Here is a 19,773-nt window from a genome sequence, read left to right on the forward strand (position 1 = left end):
CCAGCCAGTATATATGTTCCCCTGTGTGTGTCATTTGCTAGGTCAGTTGGTTTTGTTGAGACAGTTCAGTTTGCTGTATTTTGAGTTTCCTTATCTTTTGTTGGCCTCTTTTAGGGCCCAGTTTATTTGATGTTAATTTTGTATTTTTCTTGCTTTTGGGTTAATAAAAACCCTTTATTTTGAACTTTGGAAGCTGTGTCTTTTGCCTTACTGCTTGGTCCCTGACAGGCACATATTCCTTTTTTTTTTTTTATTAAAATTTAAAATTGTGGAAATTATGTAAAATTGCGTTTTTATGTAAATAGAATCATACAGTAGGAAACTTTTTAATCCCTAATCAAGCAAAAACCTTGTTCCTGTACAGAGATAACAGAATGAAATGAAAGAACAAGCATCTGTCTTTACTTTTTAGCAGAGCTGCTTCTGCAAGAAACACTGTAATAACCATGACAGATGTCTCTGGGGAGGAGTCATCAAGACATTCATTGTCTATGTCAATGTTAAACACCATTTATAGCGCTGTTTGTTTTGTAGAATCACAGAGTTGTTGGGCACTGCGTGTTAGTGAGTTGATGAGAAAATTAGTCTGGCATCTACATCCGAGTTTAATTTGGTTGTTGGAGATCACATTTGCTTGAGGTCGTGAGCTGCAGATGAGTTGCTCAGGTGTGGCATTTGGAGAGGAGCCCTGGCATTTTTCCAACAGAGCTGCTTATTGCACTTTTTTCCTCCTGGGGAGAGTTCTGCCATCTAAGAGGTATACGTCTGATCACATTAGATGGTTAAAGAGTGACGTCTACTTCGGCCTCTGTGATCTCTTCATTATCTCTGTTAAATCTCAAGCTTCTTTCTTGTGCCATCTTTCATTACTGGAACTAGCATAGTTTAAGCTTGTTAAATTGGTTACAGACAAAATAAATCTCAAGCCATGATGGAAATTCCAATATAATCTGAGGTTTCATGTCCGGCCAGGATCCAATATCAAGTCTAACGTGAAAAAATTTGATAAGCTCTTCAAATGATTGTACTCAAACGTTTTTAAAATCACTGTATCAAATCTTCTTTACTTACTTCTCTCCTTTACTTCTGATCTAAGCCTGAACTGAACTGTGCCTGACTAGACCTGAATTGAGAAGATCGATACTACTCCAACATCGATACGACTAATATAAGCTACGGCCATGAGATCAGGTCAGTTAAGGTCAGAGACTGGAAACAGGGGCAGTATTGTGGTCAGTGACAGGCAGCCAGCAGAGATTCTAGGAAGTTAGACAGTCTAGCACAACACCCTGCAAAATCACAACACATTTTTCTACTTTTGTATGATCAGATAAACAAGACAGAAAATGTGAACAAGTGAGCTTTAGACACAGCTGCTGATAGGAGCACAGGCCGGAGGACTCAAAGACAGACACACACAGCAGGCAGGCGGTTTTTTTTAGAAACTACAAAGAATGTAAAAGCTTGCAGGTAAGCAGGTGCAGGAACAGGTAGGCTGGAAACAGCAAGAGTGTTGAGAATGAAGTGCAAATCTACAAAACATGCACATGAACATGCACATGCACATGCACATGCACACACACACACACACACATGCACACGCACACACACAGAGCGACCTGGCAGATGACTGGGGGCTTATATATGCACTGAGACAGATTGGAAATGTAAGCAGGTGGGTGTGAGGAGGCAGATGACAGAGACAGGGAACTGAAACAGGGAGGAAAGTTTGGGGATGTCTGGTGAGTGGCTGAGACTGATAGGAGACAGAGGCAGAATGGCCTAAACAAAACGGGCTGAGAAAGGAATCGAGACAGAGATACTGTTGGTTAAACTTGGCTACAGCTTGGAGATCCAGGCTAGCTGTGTCCCCTGCTTCCAGTCTTTATGCTAAGCTAAGATAACCACCTCCTGCCTCCAGCTTCATATTCAGTGTACAGTCACAAAATTGGTGGGAATCTACTCATCTAACTTTTGGCAGGAAATGGAACAGGCAGTCTGTCCTAAAATAGCAAGATACTCCTTAAATGTCCTCTGGCTTAAATTGAATTTGATTATATTTTTTTACTTAACTCTGCCAGTCTCTTTTGTTTTTTTAGATTATTACCTTTCCCTCATCGATTATCACATGCTTTTAAATTAAAGTATTTTATTGTGTAGTTAGTAATTTTCAAAACTGAAGTTTAAGTTACGTACTGCTTCGACAATCTTTCCCTTTACTGCACCTTCATTTCGCACCTCATTTATGTGTTGATAATTAATTTGAATTAAACAAAACTTTACACTTCATGTTTTAATAAAAAAAAAAAGTACTTTGTTCTGACCTTAAAAAGCTGTAAACAATAAGCAGGAGTCTAGAATCTACTGTTACAGATGGGTACAGCAAATGATTAGAGTTACCATTCAGTCTGACAAACAGTAAATATTTAGTGGGCTTGGTCCAGATTTGACCCAATCAACACTCACCTTGCCAGGCTGCTGTTGGCGGAGCTCTCTGCGATCTGCGAGCTGGCGATCCACTTGGTCTCGCCCACCACTGTCCTGGAGTGAGGCAGGCGCCCCACATCTTTCACCGTCATCATCAGGTGCTGTGACGACTTCAGGACCCTGACAGCTTCGTCATGCGGGATGCTCAGGAAGCTGCGACCGTTCACCTCCAAGATCTGGTCCCCGACCTGCAGGGAGGGAAGGGAACAGAGAGGCGTAGCAGCGGGGACTGAACAAAGAGGTGAGGGTGAACCAAGCAGAGACTGTCACATGCACGGCAGCGGGGACTGAACAAGGAGGCGAGGATGAACCAAGCAGAGACTGTCACATGCACAGGTTCATAGGTCAAAGGTCAGAGAGAGGTAATGCAACAGATAGAGGTGGTGGAGGGTACAGTATAGAATGTTTAATGGATCAGAGCGAGACAGTTACGTTGTAGGTTTCTGGTTAAAAGTTGTAGCTGAGCAGTGAACAGAAATAATTACACAGAGATTAAAGTATTCTCTGTTCACTGACAGGTTCGAGATCAAGGCTGTTTATTATCTAACGGAAAAAGATTTTTACATTACTTTACATTCAGGCAACATGCTGACAGCTGTAGGAGAATGCTGATGTCCATGCTAAACACCACCTCTTACCGTACCCTCCTGTCTCCTATAATGAGATGATGTATTGTAGCTTTAACCTTCAGCTCAGCCATCTGAGGTGTATCAGGGCCCCTCATCTGTGCTGAAGCACAGATCTCTTTCTCAAACCGTGCTTTTCCTACGCTCTTGATCGATGCATCTGCCTCGCATGGCTTAATCTCACTGCTATCAGTCACAACTCGGACATACTCTGTGCACCACTGCAAATATTTCTGCAAACTCGACAGTGAACTGGTCAGTCATCGATCTTGCCTCAGATAGATTTGCTTAGCTGCTCACTCTCACATACATGTGGTCTCAGCCACTGTGGATACATGCTGCTCTCCCTCTATTTTTTGCTACTTTCATATCCCTATGTGATGATTTATGCCTGGGGGACTTTTGTCCCCATAAGGATGTGAAGTCCGAACAGTGGGACTGTGTAAATGGATATATGTCCCCACAACAGAAGTAGTAGCAGGACAACCAACACCCCCCAACACATCTGAATATAGCCTCGCCAATCTACCAAGAATTTCCTAATTTTTGCTTGGTGTTTGTTATACTCAGACAGTACTGGCTGTGCGGATGGTACTTTTAGTGTATAGACCCTGTGATTTTTTTTTAAATGACTTGTGATTATCGATATTTGTGCTAATTTTATCTGAATTCAGACTGCCTTCAATATTATCCACTTACCTTTATGACATTGTTATCCCATTGGTTGTAATAACTGCATTTAAATGCTAGTAATTTTACTAGAATTCCCATATTTGGATTATGTTAATTATAAATAAAATTCCAAAGTTTGTGGTTAATCATTATGAGACTGATCTGAGCACCCAGTTGCACCTACATTATATTGGTGCCCCAAGAAATGCTTTTTACTGCACTTACAGTGCCTTACACTGACTTTTGTCAGTTTATCTGTGAGCATGACTGTGGAATTAATTAGTCACAGAGGACAGACTCATCACTCTTTACAAAACAGCACAGGCTCTCTGTTCTTGGAATTGACTGTGTTTGGCATTTGGACTTGATGCTGTGTTTAACATTTTGCAAAAGTCCCCAAATGTCACTTTATGTCTTTTACTTTTATTCCCATCACACTCTGGTCCGCCCACCAAACCGAATCTCTTGGGTGTTGTCCAGCCCACACTGTATCCGGCACCGTTAACACAAAGCAGCACCCTACACCACAAAAGGCAGCTGAGGACATTTTCCAAATAAGCCTTCACCTTTATTAGGTCTTATAATGGCACAATTTGTGATACTTTGTAGTAGCACAATTCAACAGCAAATAAGGGACACAAAATTAAAACTGTATTTACAAATCTAATCAATCAGCTCTAGCAAGTGAGTGAGCAATGAGCGCATGCCTGCTGCCACAGCAAGCACTTACTTGTGTTGTCAGGTTGAGGTGAATCCCCAGGAATGAGATGGATTTTAAGACAGATTACAAGCCATTTGTTCCTTCAGTCTGCAGTTTTGTTTTTGATTAATGCCCTGACACATTAACAAATTAAACGATGGAATACTCTCTTTGGCCCACCTGTACACTGTAGTCTCATACCGTAGGTCTTTTTTACAGAAAAACTTTAGGATCCTTGGATTGTACATGCTGGCTGTTACACTGCCAGTACTTGCTGGAACAAATAGAGCATTAGCAACACCTGTGCTTTTCCTACTACGACAAGTTAAAATATCTGCTGTGAAAAAGGACTATTAGTTGCTATAGTGAGAGTAGGGTGGTATGCAACGAGGCCTGCAAGGTGAGTGAATAAAAATATGTACAGTATGGGAGCATATCTAGTGACATAACTTTATGGAATGTTATTGGTTACATCTTTTTTATCTGCAGTCCAGATTATATTTGGGCCTGCACTACTGTAGCGTGTTAAAGCACCACTGTGTGTAGCAGCTGTTAATCAAGTCAGGTTATTTGCTCCTGTTGGAGCTGACAAATGAATGGAACTTTGATTCTGACTCTAATTACACGCTGATTAAGTTTTATGACACTGTGAACCTCATTCAAAACCACACTGTTAATTACAGAGGAGTGAATTAGAAAAGGCTGATATACAATATTAATCATCCTCTAAATTTCTTTATTATTCTTGTGGTTCAGGATGGATCAATCAATATTCCAGATGTGAACTCTTTTACAAGTTCTTTGTAGTGTTCTCTTTGATCATTTCAGAGACCAGCGAGAAAACTTGTATTATTAAACACTAACAATCACAAAGTGCACATATGCACTCGAGATATCTGTGCACACACCTAGCTTTATGCGATTCAAGTTGAGTCACTTTCTGCTGCATCTCCTGCCATCAAGTCCCTGCTGACGTCTTTCCATTCCGCTCACTCACTCTCTCTCTCCTTCCCTTGCTGTTGTCTCATCATTCTGCTCCTCCACAGTCACTTCCTCTCCCTTATTATATTTCTATTCGACGGTATAGGCCCTGTCTAGAGCCACAGGCACTTCATTTTTTGTGATCAATCTCTGCGTCACACCAGAGGTGCTGTCGCAGTGCTGCATTCTGGGCAATTAAACGTCAACCGGCAGCAATGGTGTTTAGGATTAAAGCTATAATCAATGCTGGTGTTTATTAATATCACATTCGCCATACAGAGAGGAAAAGAACTCAGACGGGAGGGGGTTGTTCGATTGACCACACTGAAATGCCACCTACAGTTTTAATGAATATCAATTATAAACTCTGTGTGTCCAGAATGATTCTCCCTGTGGCTGTGAACACACCTGCATGTGACTGATGATTCACCAGGCCCATGCAGGACAAGACAGAATGGGAAAAGCTTCTGTGGCATCATAGCAGCTTTATCTATGGAAGTAAGTGGAAGTACACAAGCTACCACCACTGCAGTGGTAGTTCACTTGTCATATTTAACAGATTTTAGCAGCTTTTGTAAATGTTGAAAGAATAAATAAATAAATAATAAATAAATAAATGTTTTGCTGAAAAATATGACAAGTCAAGTCTGTTACATGTTGACATATATTTATCAAAACCACCCTAAAAGCAGCACTGTTGTTTAAAAACTGCTGTAAGACATCAGTGAGTTACATGTGCACTGGGTGACATGTTCTTTCATTATTATGCAAACACAGTACAGCGTCCTTTTCTAAAATACTCACTACTCGAGACAAATGACTCGAAATAATTTCAATATTTTAAATCAAATATTTGCATTTTTCTAGATATTGTTTTTGAAACACAATTGGGTGATTTCTAGTGCAATGTGTGCAAACCTGGCAACCTAAGAGAACATGGCAGACCAGCAGAGAGAAACACAAGTCACAGGGTGCAGCTATCATGGAAGGGCCTAGTTCAAAAATAAAACAATTTGGATTTGAGGATTATGTTGTCAATGATGGCAGTAAGAAAAGAACAGTGCTACCCAAAGTCTGCAGTGCAAAAATCAACGACATATCAACCACAGCACCCAACTTCATCACACAACTCAAAGGATTGTACATGTTAGCTAACCTATTGGCTGGTCAAACATTAGCTGGAAAGCTAACCTTAATTTTAAGCAGTTAGACTTTGCTTCGAATTGATTATGCATTATTTGAGAGGAGTTTCTGATAGCCATGAAAGGCTAAGGGTTAGTTTATAGCCTACAAATGGACAACTATTAATCAGAAGAGATGTGGGAACATTTCACTTGAATACATTCATTCCCATAACATTATCAGATCATCATTATTTTGTATGACTTGACATGTGACTTGCTTGGCTTATAGTAGGGACTCGACTTGACTTGTTTGATTCTCACCACAGTAATGTGCACACTTGCACTCCCACCTCTGATGTTTACAAAAGTCACATGTTTAGGATCTTATAGCTAAAGTCATAGCTCATTTCAGACTAATGTTTTAAGACTGAGTCATATCCAGTACTGTAAGCTACTGACATTCATGTAAGGGAGTGGTTACTGACCAAGGTCAATTCAGTCATCTGCTAAAAGGCGATGACTGAATCGATCGACATTATGAAGCAGACTGCTTCATAATGCCAGTGTAGCTGCACCTCACTGGACTATGCACTGGAGAGTGCAACACATTAGTCAAGTGAAATAGCAGTCTAAAGGTTCTGCAACATAATCTGTAGTAATGTTGCCTAATAAACTTGTTAAGTCTGTAAAATGAGTTACACAGTAACTAACAAATAGTAAAAAGATTAAGTAAGAAAAACAAACTACAGAACTACTAATAGTTATTCTCCCTCTCTACTGTGCTGCCTTAGAAATAGTCCATTTGCAAGCAGATTTAAAAGCTATTTAAAGTACATCACTTGGCAAGTGGTAATTGATGGATCAAATCCCCTGTCTTCTTTAGATCACACTAATAACTCCAAGAAAATCTGACTTTTTCTTCATTTCTCTTTCTATCCGTTTGTGCAAGGTGACTGTGATGTACATAAGAAATTTCTCTCTGAAGTGTTAGATATTTTTAGTCAGATAGATACTGGATAGATACTTTATGTATTAGAAATGTTAGTGGAGAGAGGATGTCTAGTTAGACTGTTAAATGCTTAGGCCTGCATATGAGTTTCTACAGGGTACATCTGGTCAAGGACACCAGAAAGAAGAGTTGATGACTGTCAGCAGACAGGGTGTTTAATATTATTATTATGATGTGTAAAACTGTAGACTTAGCCATAATGTTCCTATGTTCGAGTCACGACATGTATTAGAGGTCGTGAGAATGTTTTTAGCTACACACCACTTAACCAACAGTCATACACATTCACACGTTGATTTACTTCATGTTTTGACTATTGCCAGAGCCAGCTGCAAAGCTGGTGAGAGAGACGTCTTGGTTGACGTTTCTGTGTAGTATGGGGCTAGCCCAATCGAGGTTTTATAATGTATAGGCCTGGTGGGTTCAGGGTCTTTCATCTTACATCTGCCTGCGAGCATGTTGGAGGTGCAAGATATCTGAGCATGTAATGTTAATTTTACCTGTGATCCTTTGAATAAATCAGCACTGTTTTGAAACAACCACAATAGAAGATAGGCAATACACGACAAATCTAATACAGTATTACAATTAATGAAGGATTTCATATCATATATCTTGTGGGTCCTAAAATCACTAAATTGTTTACATTGTTTTATATTAGCCCAGTGACTGTGGAAACCACATTTATAAGTACCCTTCAAACACTGAGGAAGCCAAGTACTATTATTGCTGGCCAAAAGATGACCAGCAGTTAGTACACAAGTTGTACTAACTTGTCTCACGGTGTGGGAGCTCTTCTAAAACTGATCTTGGGAGGACTTCCTTTAGGGTAGGATCACTTTTAATTATTGTAGGTTACAATTGGAATATATTACTTTTTTTTTTCTAAAATTAGCTAAAAAGCTATATTGAGTGACAAAATACACTTTCTGAGTATCTGAGGATTTTCTTTCCTTTATTTCAAGGAGTGTAGACCTAGAAATAGACTGAGCAGTTCTATGCGCATCCTAAACATCTTTATATTGTGATTTTATACGTCATTTTTCTATACACTGTGGTGTGGAGATGGCCATCCTCTCCCTTGGAGATAGCAAAATCTAAGAAATTGATATTATTCCTAGAACAATATTGAATAGCTTATAAATAATATTCATTTCTGACACAGATCAGGAGTTGGAAAGGAAGGCCACAGTAATGACAAATCATATTGTACAGAGCGGCTTTAAAACTAAAGTCATTCAGGTTTTAGTCAATAAAGTTATCATATACTGTAACTTATTAAACTCAAATAATTTAAACTGAGTCTATCTTTGTGGAAGTAGTCTCAAAAGGGCAAAAACTGTTACCAAGGCCTAGAAGAAAAAACAGTGCTTGATTATACAGTAAAGAGGCTACAGCTAACAAGAAAATGGCACCAGCTATTTACATGTATTTTAAGGCTAAAACTCAATTTTAAAAATGTTTTAAAAGGACACAAGCGTTGAAAGGTTTTGTAGATGAATACTTCTTAACAGCATTTACTGTGAATAACTACATTTTAACATGAAGAAGCATGAAGTAAAATTCATTAAAATACCACTGAAACAATGCGTAAAATAGATGATTAATCATGAAACAATGCGTAAAATAGATGATTAAAACGTGCACTCTTAGCTCAGTTTTAACCTAGATGTCTAGAATCACCCAAGCTTGCTGGAAGACCTTGGATAACGCTCCCAGCTTTATTTAGGGAACTTATACTAACTTATAAGCAGAAACTTAAAGGTGCGAAGCCTGTGGTCAAAACTACTCTGAAAAACTGAAAAACCTGTTTTCAGCCAACGACCCCTCATCTGTGTGGAGAAGCCTGAAAGACATCACTGGCTACAGGAAACCAACTGAAAGGCTCACTTTCATTTATAGCTGTTCAATGATCTAAGTCAGAGGGGTTTTGTTCTTAATAGAGAACCAGTGTGTTGGCCATCTGTGTCTAGTCTGTTCTTGTCATACTCCAACTCTCCTGATAGTTCCTCCTCACTGCTGCTGTCTTTTGGCAGTGGGAGGAGAACAACGGAGAGATTAAATATTGACTTGTATGCATCCATCCAGCTTCTTAAACTGTTGCCCTCCCTAATGGGCAGAACTTGTAATAAATTAGAATTTGTAGATTAACCGTAGCTCCTTTCAAAATTAAAGGGAATGAACACATTGAGTGTGTCAAAGTCCAGACAACACATTTATCTTCCAATTGAGACTTTCAGTGAAAATGATTAAACTTTAATTGGACCCCTTGGCTCCCTCACCTTTCTTTCTTTCTTTGTTCCTTTGTTTTTTCCCCTTGGGTTGTCCGTTGGTCCGTCCATACATCTGCCTGACACATTCTCTTGAAAGTGGTAGTTCAGAAAAACCTAGAGGGAATTTCTTCCACTTTGGCACAAATTTCACAGATTTCCTCCTTTACTTCCTTTTTTTCTGCCTTCTTGGCAGAATGTTTTTATTTCTCCTTCCTTTAACTCTTATTTCTTTTAATTTAATCCTTATGTCCTTCCACACTTCCTGCCTCCTTTCTTTCATCCTTTCCTTCCTTCCTACCTTTCATCCTTTTTCAGCTATTCCTCCCATTCTTCCACCCTTTGTTTATTGTCTTTCTTCTGCTCTCTACCTCTTCTTTCATTTCATCATTTCATTTCATTCTTTACTTTTATATCCCTTTTCCTCCATCCTTCCTTCCTTACTTACTGCTTTGTTTCCGTTCTTTCAAATTTCCTTTCACTGCTACTTTCATGCCGTTTCTTGTTACATATTTTTTCTCACTTTTTTCAGTTTTTGCCTTTTTTCTTTAGTAATTTTCACTCAGTCGACTTTTTTTTATTGTTTGGCTCCACTTTTAAATCTTTAAATCTTTAAATGCACTAACACTTTAACAGTCAGGTACGCCACATGCTGCGTGCCCACTCTCATGCATTCAGATCAGGCGATGAGACAGAGTACAAAGCTGCGAAGTACAGACTGAGGAAAGCCATCACAGCAGCCAAGAGTCAGTACAGAGAGAAGCTGAATGGCTTATATTCTACTGCTGACTCTGGACTGATTTTGGCAAGGCCTGCAGCACATCACAGACTACAGGACCACCACCAGCATCATCAGCTCCACAGACAGCCAGCCTGCCTCCCTTTGCACTTAGCACAGGAGACAGTCTTGAAACCATGACCGAGTCTCCACCATGTTTCACTGAAGGCTGCTACACTCAGTCTTCCACCTCTCTCCAACTCTTCTGCTCACATTTCAGATTTGATTCATCAGTCCATAAGACTCTTTTCCGCTGATCTTCACTCCAGTCTTTGCGAGCTTGGGCATCTCTCAGCCTTTTCTCCCTGCTGTCCTTCCACAGAGGCTGCTCCTGATCGAGCTTCTGACTGTGGAAGGATAAACTTGGTATCCAGATGAAGCCAGATGCTGAGCCAGGTCCTTGTTGGATTTCCTCTGGTCTCTCAAAGAAGAAACTCTGAGAACCTTCTCGTCAGACTTTGCTAGTTTCTTGGTCTTCTACTCCCGTTTTTGTCCTCGACCTCCAGATTCTTCAGATTTCTTTAGAACAGCTTGAATACAACATCTTGAGTTTCCAGTTTGTTTGCTGACTTTTTTTTTCTCCACATTTTTGTGCTTTTTAATATTGGGTACATATTCCCTATATTCTCTAATTGTATTTTGATATATAGTCATCATAACACTGATCATCATCATATGGAGCAGCCCACAGTCATATCAGTGTCAAGAGTCTGACTATCACTGGGAACTTTATCTACTGCAGTTAAAAAAAAAGAAAAAAAAGAATTCATGCCGGGACAACAACAGTGCCTCACAAAAACAAATCCATATCCATCCACACCTACTTACTGGTTAAAATGCTGTTAAACAGCAAGTGGTGAGCCACTGGCATCAAGGGGCAGACAGGTTTAGAGCTGAAACTTGTCAGGGTTGGTGAGTAAAGCTGCCAACAATTTTAATGGTGATCTCAATTAAAGTGCCAGACGAGGTTAAGCAGAATATAGTGTCTTTTTAGTGAGCACTACACAAGCGTACAGTGCAGGAGTCTAGAATCATAATCAAGTTGATAATACCAGTCCAAGGTCAGTGCCGGCAAACACACACAGCTGAGGGATCCACAAGCGAGAGGTCGAAGAGGGAAGTCTGATAATCATCAGAATTAGTCAGAAAGACAGTCAGTCAGGAATCAGGAGGGTTAGGCAAAACTCAGTGGTCAAAAGGCAATTGGGGTCAAAACAGGAATCACTCATAACAAGAATAACGCTGGAGAGTCTGAACAAGAAGTGAGAACAATCTGGTAGCTTTCCGGTGGGAGGAAAGCTGCTTATAACGGGGTGAAAACAGGTGTAAACAATGAGTGTTGATTAGTGTAAAGAGTCAATATGTGGGGTGAGACTGAAACAGGAGAAGATAACAAAATAAAAGCATGATACCAGAAGCCAGTGGGAAAGAATCATGAAATTATTAACAGAAATGATTATTTCACTACTGGTCAGGACATCATTTTGGATTCATTCATTGTTTAGATTTTTATGCAAAACTACACTTGAATAAACTCAAATGTTTTCACTTCTGAAAACTATAACTCTCAAAATTGTTGGTAAGCAATTTCCTGCTAATTAGATAATCTGTTAACCAACTAATAATTCCAGAAATCTAAAGCTTCTTATACTTTTACAATACATTTACAAAGAGATCACAGGCCTTGAAACAGTGGTGTGACATCAAGATAGAACAGTGAGTGAGGAGGGTTTGGCCTTCAGTGCGGACAACTCAGGTTCAACCCCCCATCTGGTTTCATCAGGTCCATGAGTGAATGAAAACTGTACTCAACCAAAGTCTGTTTTTGGAGTTTAGGCCTCACCTAATGAGATCACAGACAAGCATGTTGATCACTTGAAATCCTGTTCAACATTTTGAGGGATTCATTTCTTCAAAATGAAAGCTATGGCAAAGAACATAACATCATTTACATTTCTGTGGGTTGCTTTCCTGTCTCAGGCTACTAAAACTGTACGCCTTTAGAAAAAAGGTTCAGGATTATAAAGAAACAACTCACAGAACATTTTCCCTCAAGATAATTTCTGTTTGTGGTGGAAAAGCAAAAACAAATACACAAACAGAAAAAACTGAGTGTAAAATATGTCATGTTAGATCTATAAATGTTAGAGTGTAATATATACAGAAGAAATGACACCGGCTCTGTAAGCTTACATCATTTGATAATTATTCTAGTCTTTTCTGTTGTATAAAGTGGGTTTAACACAAAGCCATTCTGTGTGACAAAGCTTTATTACGGTCTGATGAACAGTGTCCAGTGTTGCTGAGAGCTCAGTCAGTCACCGCTCAATCTGACAAACTACTATAGTGAGAACATTTCAAGGTCTCTCTGTCTGACAGCAACTCATAACACAGGGGAGTGCTAACAACTTATAACGACACTTGTGGGTCAATTATAACCAGTCAGTTTATCTCATTCACTAAGAATTACTGTATAGGTTTTCTGGGAACATCTGCTGAGGCTAATTTAGGCCCAGAGAATCTGTTTTCTTAATCAGCTTCTTACTATAAGTAATGGAGTTCCACATGACTGCCTTCTACTGCCCACTACTACACTACAGCCCTAATGTCTGCACATCTGGAATGAAAAAAACATTCTTTTGAGTGAATGTGGCTGAAATGAAAATAAAAAACACTTTAGGGCAGGTTTGCGTTCTAATTTCAATTACGTATAGAACTGACTATTTTAAATAAACATTTCTTTGAAGATAAGCATAAAAAAACATGTTACCACTATGCACTATGTCCAAAAATATCAAAAACAACCACAAGTGAGACAAATGAAGGTGAGTAAGCATTTGTTCCCTCTGCATTACTGGATATTTCAGTGCAAGGTGTGTATGTTTATTGCTGTTCAGTTGGCAAACATGACCATGACAGTACAGTCACTTCCAGACAAAATGTGCATTTATAAACAGAACCTACTCAAAATCCATGGAGCTTTATCCATTTGTCCTCTAGAGCAGTCACTGTGACTCACAATTACTAGAATTTGGCTGAGTGGGGTAATTGATAGTGTGGAGAGAGTTCTGCAGGAGACATCACAGAGAAACAGATGGGCTGTATTCCTGCTCGCTCCCTTATCTTGACTCCTAATGCCAGAGAGCATTCATAACACTCAGAACAGATGTGTGTGAGAGCGAGTATAATGTAGGTGCCTAACCCTCCTCAGGGTGACGTATAACTGGGTACAGGATAGTCACACTTTTGCACTGAAATCAACCTTAGCGAATACCATCCAGGCAGTGATGTTTTTTTCTGAATATATTTCTCAGTGTGATGTTATAATTCAGGCTAAATGTTAAATGATTTATACATCTTTTGAAACGCCATTGTCCTTCTTAAAGACTATAAAATATAATTAAATAATTCAGCTACAAAGAAGCAACATTGCCTGGTTAAGTATGCGTTCTAATTTTTTCCTAAGTCCAAATACATCAATAAAGAACTAAACAGAGTAAAAAGCCTTTACCAACAATATAAGAGGGAAACATGAAAAAGTATGGCTTTTATGTGAGCAGTAGTTGTTATTTACTCCTCAGTGGTCCCTGGCCATTGTGAAAACAAGGAAGGTCCCTGTCAACAGGCCAGACGTTGATCAATGAACCTTTGGGTTGCAATCGCACTTTTCTGTTGCCTCCATGGTCCACAGTTGGTGCATTTCACATTTGAATGTCATGTTTATTAAAGTGGGGAGGAAAGAAGTGCTTTCTTTTTTCCTCCAGCAGAGTGGGGGTTTTCTACTGGTTTGGACACACAGTCACATATCTATAATAAGCAGAAATAAATGGCTTGTTTTGCCTCTAGAGTGCTTTCCAGCTGTGCAGACAGAAATAGTGTAATGTGGAGTCCATTTCCACACACCAGACACATGGAAGCAGAATTGCTACTGTACATGTTCCTGCAGCCAGGATGTACTACTACAGTACAGAGCTTTGATTTATATCCCTACATAATTATCTGACATTTATGCTAAGTGAATATTACACAAAATTGTATTATATAGAGTATGTTCTCTTCCATGCATGTGTATAATCCAGTGTTTGTAATGTATGTTTGTTGGGTTGTCCCTGCATCTGTGAGAATTCTAAACAACTTAGAATTTATGAAAATGTATTTAGTATTATTGGTTTTAAAGGGGTGGAACAATGGTTAGTGCTGTCATCTCACAGGTTCAAGCCCAGGCCGACCCGGGGCCTTTCTATGTGGAGTTTGCATGTTCTTACTGTGCCTGCATGGGTTCTCTCCAGGTTCTCCAGCTTCCTCCCACAGCCCAAAGACATGCAACTTAGGTTGATTGGTGACTCTAAATTGCCAGTAGGAGTGAGTGTGTGTATGTGTAGTTGTTTGTCTACATGTCAGCCCTGTGATAGACTGGTGACCTGTCCAGGGTGTTCCCCATCTCTCATCCAATGTCAGCTGGGATAGGCTCAAGCCCCCCACAACCCTATACAGGAATGAGCAGTATAGATGATGGATGGACGGATGGAAGTTTGAAAGGTGCAGAGTGTGAGATTTAGTGACATCTAGTGGTTGCACATTGCAAACAGCCATCACAGCAATTACCATAAAACAAGTGCAGAAGCAAACGGTGGCTCAATTGACCACAGTGGATCACCCGGCACTGCCCTTGTTCTAGCTACAGATATCAAACAAAAACTAGGCTAAATTATCTGTCCAGCAGATAACAAGCAACTTTGGCGTCAATCTGGAAACATTTCTCTGTCCTCAAGGATTTCCATCTGGGAAAGGGAAAATCAGTGTTTTTCCTTGTCTTGTGTCGTCGCCTATCCCGTTTCTTCATGTCTTTGCTTCATTGATGACAGGGATTCACGCTGTCTTCCTTTTTCTTGTGTTAAAAAAAAGATCCTCCATTTCTTCAAAATACAGTTCTTAAAGTCACAACAAAACCTCTTTTTTTCTAATGTTACTTCTTATTTATCTTCCAAGAGTCACCAAATCCAAGCTGCTACTTCTACGTGAAACCCTGACATTCTATAACACCACAGGTAATCAATAACTGTGAATGTCAGCCATGTCGCTTATGTTTTATATTGATGTTGAATTTTGATATTTGTCTGTGTCTGTTACAGTTTTTCACAATTGCTAAAACAATAAACCCCATTCTCTGAACCAAATTCTCAGTAGCCTAAACCAATTTGTCGAATAAATCACTCTTTCTGCAAAACCTTAAACAAGTTTAGGCACCTAGACTCTGTTAGCAAATCTCATGCACTCTTTTTGCTAAACTCTAAACACATTCTCACTCAAAACACAGTTCGCACTGTGATGAACTTGTGTTGCAAAACACTAAACAGAGGACAGCAGAACTTAAACACAACTAAAGCACCGTTTACACACAATGATTCAAAATTGTTCACACTTGTTTCTAATTATGTGATGAGAAGGTACAAATCATAAGCCAGTTCAAAGTGCACAGATAGCACGGGTACATCCATCAACTATGGATAACAATATGAGAGGTAGAGGAATATGAGGTGTTGGACAAAAAGGACGAGGAAGAATAAGACCAAGAACAGAATGTGCTCCTTCCACCATACAGCACTGTCCTCAACCCAACAGAAGAGTTTTTCTCTGCATGGCGGTGGAAAGTCTATGACCAAAACCCATATACCAGGGAAACTCTCTTACAGGCAATGGAACTGACCTGTGGTGACATAGACGTGCAGTCTTATCAAGGCTGGATCTGCCACACTAGAGGGTTTTTTGCTTGATTTTGCTAGAATAGTCAGAGGTTTTGTGAATTTAGTTTGAGTATTTGGAATTGTGTTTAAGGTTTTGAGAAAATGAGTGGTGGTTTCAAGAAACGTGTTTTAGCAATTCAGAAAAACTGTTAAAGCTGTTATAAAGTTTTCCTCAAGAGTAGCAGCACCAAGAAAACATTAGCCTATAGGGGCAGAAAATCTCTTTTCCTCTTCTACTTTGACTACATCACATTAATTTCTATTTAACCTATTTAATTTCTAACAAATCCTGTTTAAAGATGTTTTTCTCTTCAGTTTTATGCTGATAACACACCTTTCTCTGTCTTTCCTCTTGTAGTCACTTACTCCTGCTATCAGCTACACCATGACAGAAAATTACCATTGTACTCTGACCCCGTACTTTATTATTCTGCAATCACAGTGAATCACACAGTAACGAGTTGCTGAATCCAAAGAGTTGCTGATTTAACACAAAGTAACCACCTGTTATGTGGTAAGCTAACACTGTGATTAGTCTGTGGTGTGCTTGTTTGTGTCTCTAAGTCTTTGCAGACGCAATCACCGGTTTTCTGCATGAAAGTCAGGTGTTTGACCCGTCTATCCACCCCAACCACCAGCATCTAGTGCTTTTAACATTACAGAGTTCCAAACTGTGTGCCTTCAACAGACATTACCTGTACGTATTAGTTTCTGTCTCCACAGCTGGTGGCAGTAAGATGCCATTTCTTGTTTGACATCCCCCATAAAACACCAAGAACAAGACGACAAAGTAGTGCACTTGGATGCAATACAACAAACATTGCCGTGTCACAATTTTACAGCCATTACTGTGACACGACTCTGTTTTATGCTGTGGACCAATAGAAACAGCTAACACAGCACAGGTTATGCTGTTTCTACTGCTGACTTTATGACGGCATAAAACCTAAGTTCTATTTAGCCTTTATACTTCACGTTATTCAGTAGGGCTCATCTTTTTCATTTTTTACTGACTCTGATACACGTAATTTATTGCGTTAATCAGGAAAACATGCAAAGCCATTTCAGTTTGCATATGCATGTATCGAGAGACATTTTTCAATCTCTTATTAAAAGAGAGAGATGTAAGAGCCAAGCTGGAAGAAGCATAAAGACTGACTGACGGATAACAAAATTCTTAATTTGGATACAACCATAGATGGGAGATGGTAGTAAAAGACATTAAATAGTAACGTTTTAGTTAATATTTCCTTGTTGCTCAGCATCTTTTCATTGTATCCCTATAATTCTGACATTGGATTAAAGACTACCTCTGGGGCTCAGAAATGCAGGTCTGATTTATCTCCACACTGAAAAGAATAGACATAAGTCTGAGTCCCAGATTCAGCAAATGTGATGTGGGGAAGCATTATGTCCCAGGCACTGAATACCATTTATGGAGAAACGCTTTTTTAAAGATTACTTTTATGGCATTTCTGCTTTATTAGACCACACACAGTGAAAAAGTAAATGTAGCATAGCAACAAAGTTGGACGTTGCTATTTCAGATAATATTTCATAGTTTTTAAAAAAATCTTTTTTTATGAATTAAAGTAAAGTGAATTGAACAGAATTTTTTTGCTGACCCTTTTGGTGGCCTAATATGTTCAGTGGTTGACAATACATAAGTCTCTTTAATATCAAAGGCTGTTCAGCTGATTCTTCAGTCTCAGACATCTTTTTATTGGTTGATAGAATCCAAGCTTTGTAATACAGTGTAGTAATAATCCATATTTGCCTTTTGCATGTTTACCTATCCCTAGTATTTGGAATCGTATTGATATCACTATTAGTTTGTGCATTATTCAAGAAAAACGAAGGACGAGTGATTACTAAATGCCACGAATGGCTAAATAAATGCCCAATGCAGACTGACATAACAACATGTACCTACAGTCCTTCTCAAAGGGCAGTTATGCCAGATGCATTGGAAATGGCGCACACCAGCAGTGAGATCACCACAGAGCTAGAACCATTTATACTTGCTGCAATCTTCTCCTAAATGATAGGTGACGCTGCTGAGAAAAACACCATCTAGACTGCTGAAATAGCAGTAGAAGAAGAAATCTACAAAAGGCATGACCTTTTTTCATTAGCTTAAATTAAACTGAACCAGGCAGATGTCAGCTAAAGGGCACCAGGCAGAACTGACCTTTCTCCTCCTTTAGATTACAGTGAGTAGGCCAAGGTGCAATAATAGTTACTAGACAAGCACTGTCTGTACTGGAGTCATCCAAACTTACACAAATACTGTATATACAAATTCACACATTTGCATGTGAACTTAATTTCATTAGTTTTTGCAATGACTTTTTTTTTATCAATGTCCCTTCTTGCTGCAGAGTCACAAATTTAACAAGGATTTTTACATGGCTTCATGTAGAAAAGGTGCAACAAGAGAGCAAAGAAACATGGCAACATTTCCACAGCCCAGCTTTCATTTTCTCAGAGACTGAAGGCCGAGTCAGTGACATCTTGATGTCATGATGATTATAGAAGCCTGGGACTCGCAAAAGCCATCCATCAAAGTCCTACCAGTCAGATGAAAACCAACACACAAACACAGACAGTGAAGACTGTCAGCTGCATGGTAGGGAGCTGAAGGGTGGTGGACAGTTATGAGGAAGCATCTCCAGGAATGTCTTTAGCTTGGGTTTGTGCCTGGAGGATGTTTGTGACACCACTCAAGATACACAATGGATCCATCCAAGTAAGAATTAAAACTTAGACTCAGCTGCTTGTGAATGAAAAAAAGTTAAAGGGTAAAGTGTTTTATATTAGATGATGTTTTGTTCTCAAAAACACACAAACCAGTGTGACTGCTTGAAGTACTTTGTAAAACAACTCTGTCAATACAATTTCATTAATACACAAGGGGCAGAACAAGGGTTTGATGGACGGGTATCACTGCACTGTCTTAACATAGAGATTACTATTTTACAGCCTACTTGTTCAGTCAGAGAAGCAAGCAGGGAGGGCGGCAAAGGCATAAAGCACAGGGTCATCTCTCAAGCAGCTTGAATTTGACTCAACCTTGAATTTTGCTCTGGTATCATTTTTCAGTTTTGCTCTCTCTTAACCAAGACCTGTGAGTGTTGTGTACTGGAAGATCTGATATTTTGACAGAAAAAACCCCCACCACACTGGCTGGGACATTTTACTGATAATGTAATACCAACAAAGCAAAAGACATATTAACCATAGGTGTAGTGCCGCCAGAACGCACCAGAACACACCACCACGTTTTTTTCCCTCCAAGAGAGGAAAAAGAATAGGTCTACTGGCATAATCTGACTGAAATTTATAATGCTGCATCATTGTGAGCGCTTGAAGATCCAATCAT

At 39.4% G+C, this 19,773-nt stretch overlaps 1 protein-coding gene across 8 annotated transcripts in view; it reads right to left on the reverse strand.

Moving 5' to 3' along the window:
• The window catches only part of whrna (whirlin a), a 138,484-nt gene that overhangs the window by 32,575 nt on the left and 86,136 nt on the right, over positions 1 to 19,773 (reverse strand). For all 8 annotated transcript variants that reach the window (XM_020615110.1, XM_020615104.1, XM_020615102.1 and 5 more), the window contains one exon: positions 2,467 to 2,675. In XM_020615110.1, the coding sequence (XP_020470766.1) occupies positions 2,467 to 2,675 (209 nt within the window). The remainder of the gene's footprint in view (positions 1 to 2,466; positions 2,676 to 19,773) is intronic.

The sequence above is a fragment of the Monopterus albus genome, unplaced genomic scaffold (assembly GCF_001952655.1).
Source record: "Monopterus albus unplaced genomic scaffold, M_albus_1.0 scaffold158.1, whole genome shotgun sequence".
In the NCBI taxonomy this organism is placed as follows: domain Eukaryota; kingdom Metazoa; phylum Chordata; class Actinopteri; order Synbranchiformes; family Synbranchidae; genus Monopterus; species Monopterus albus.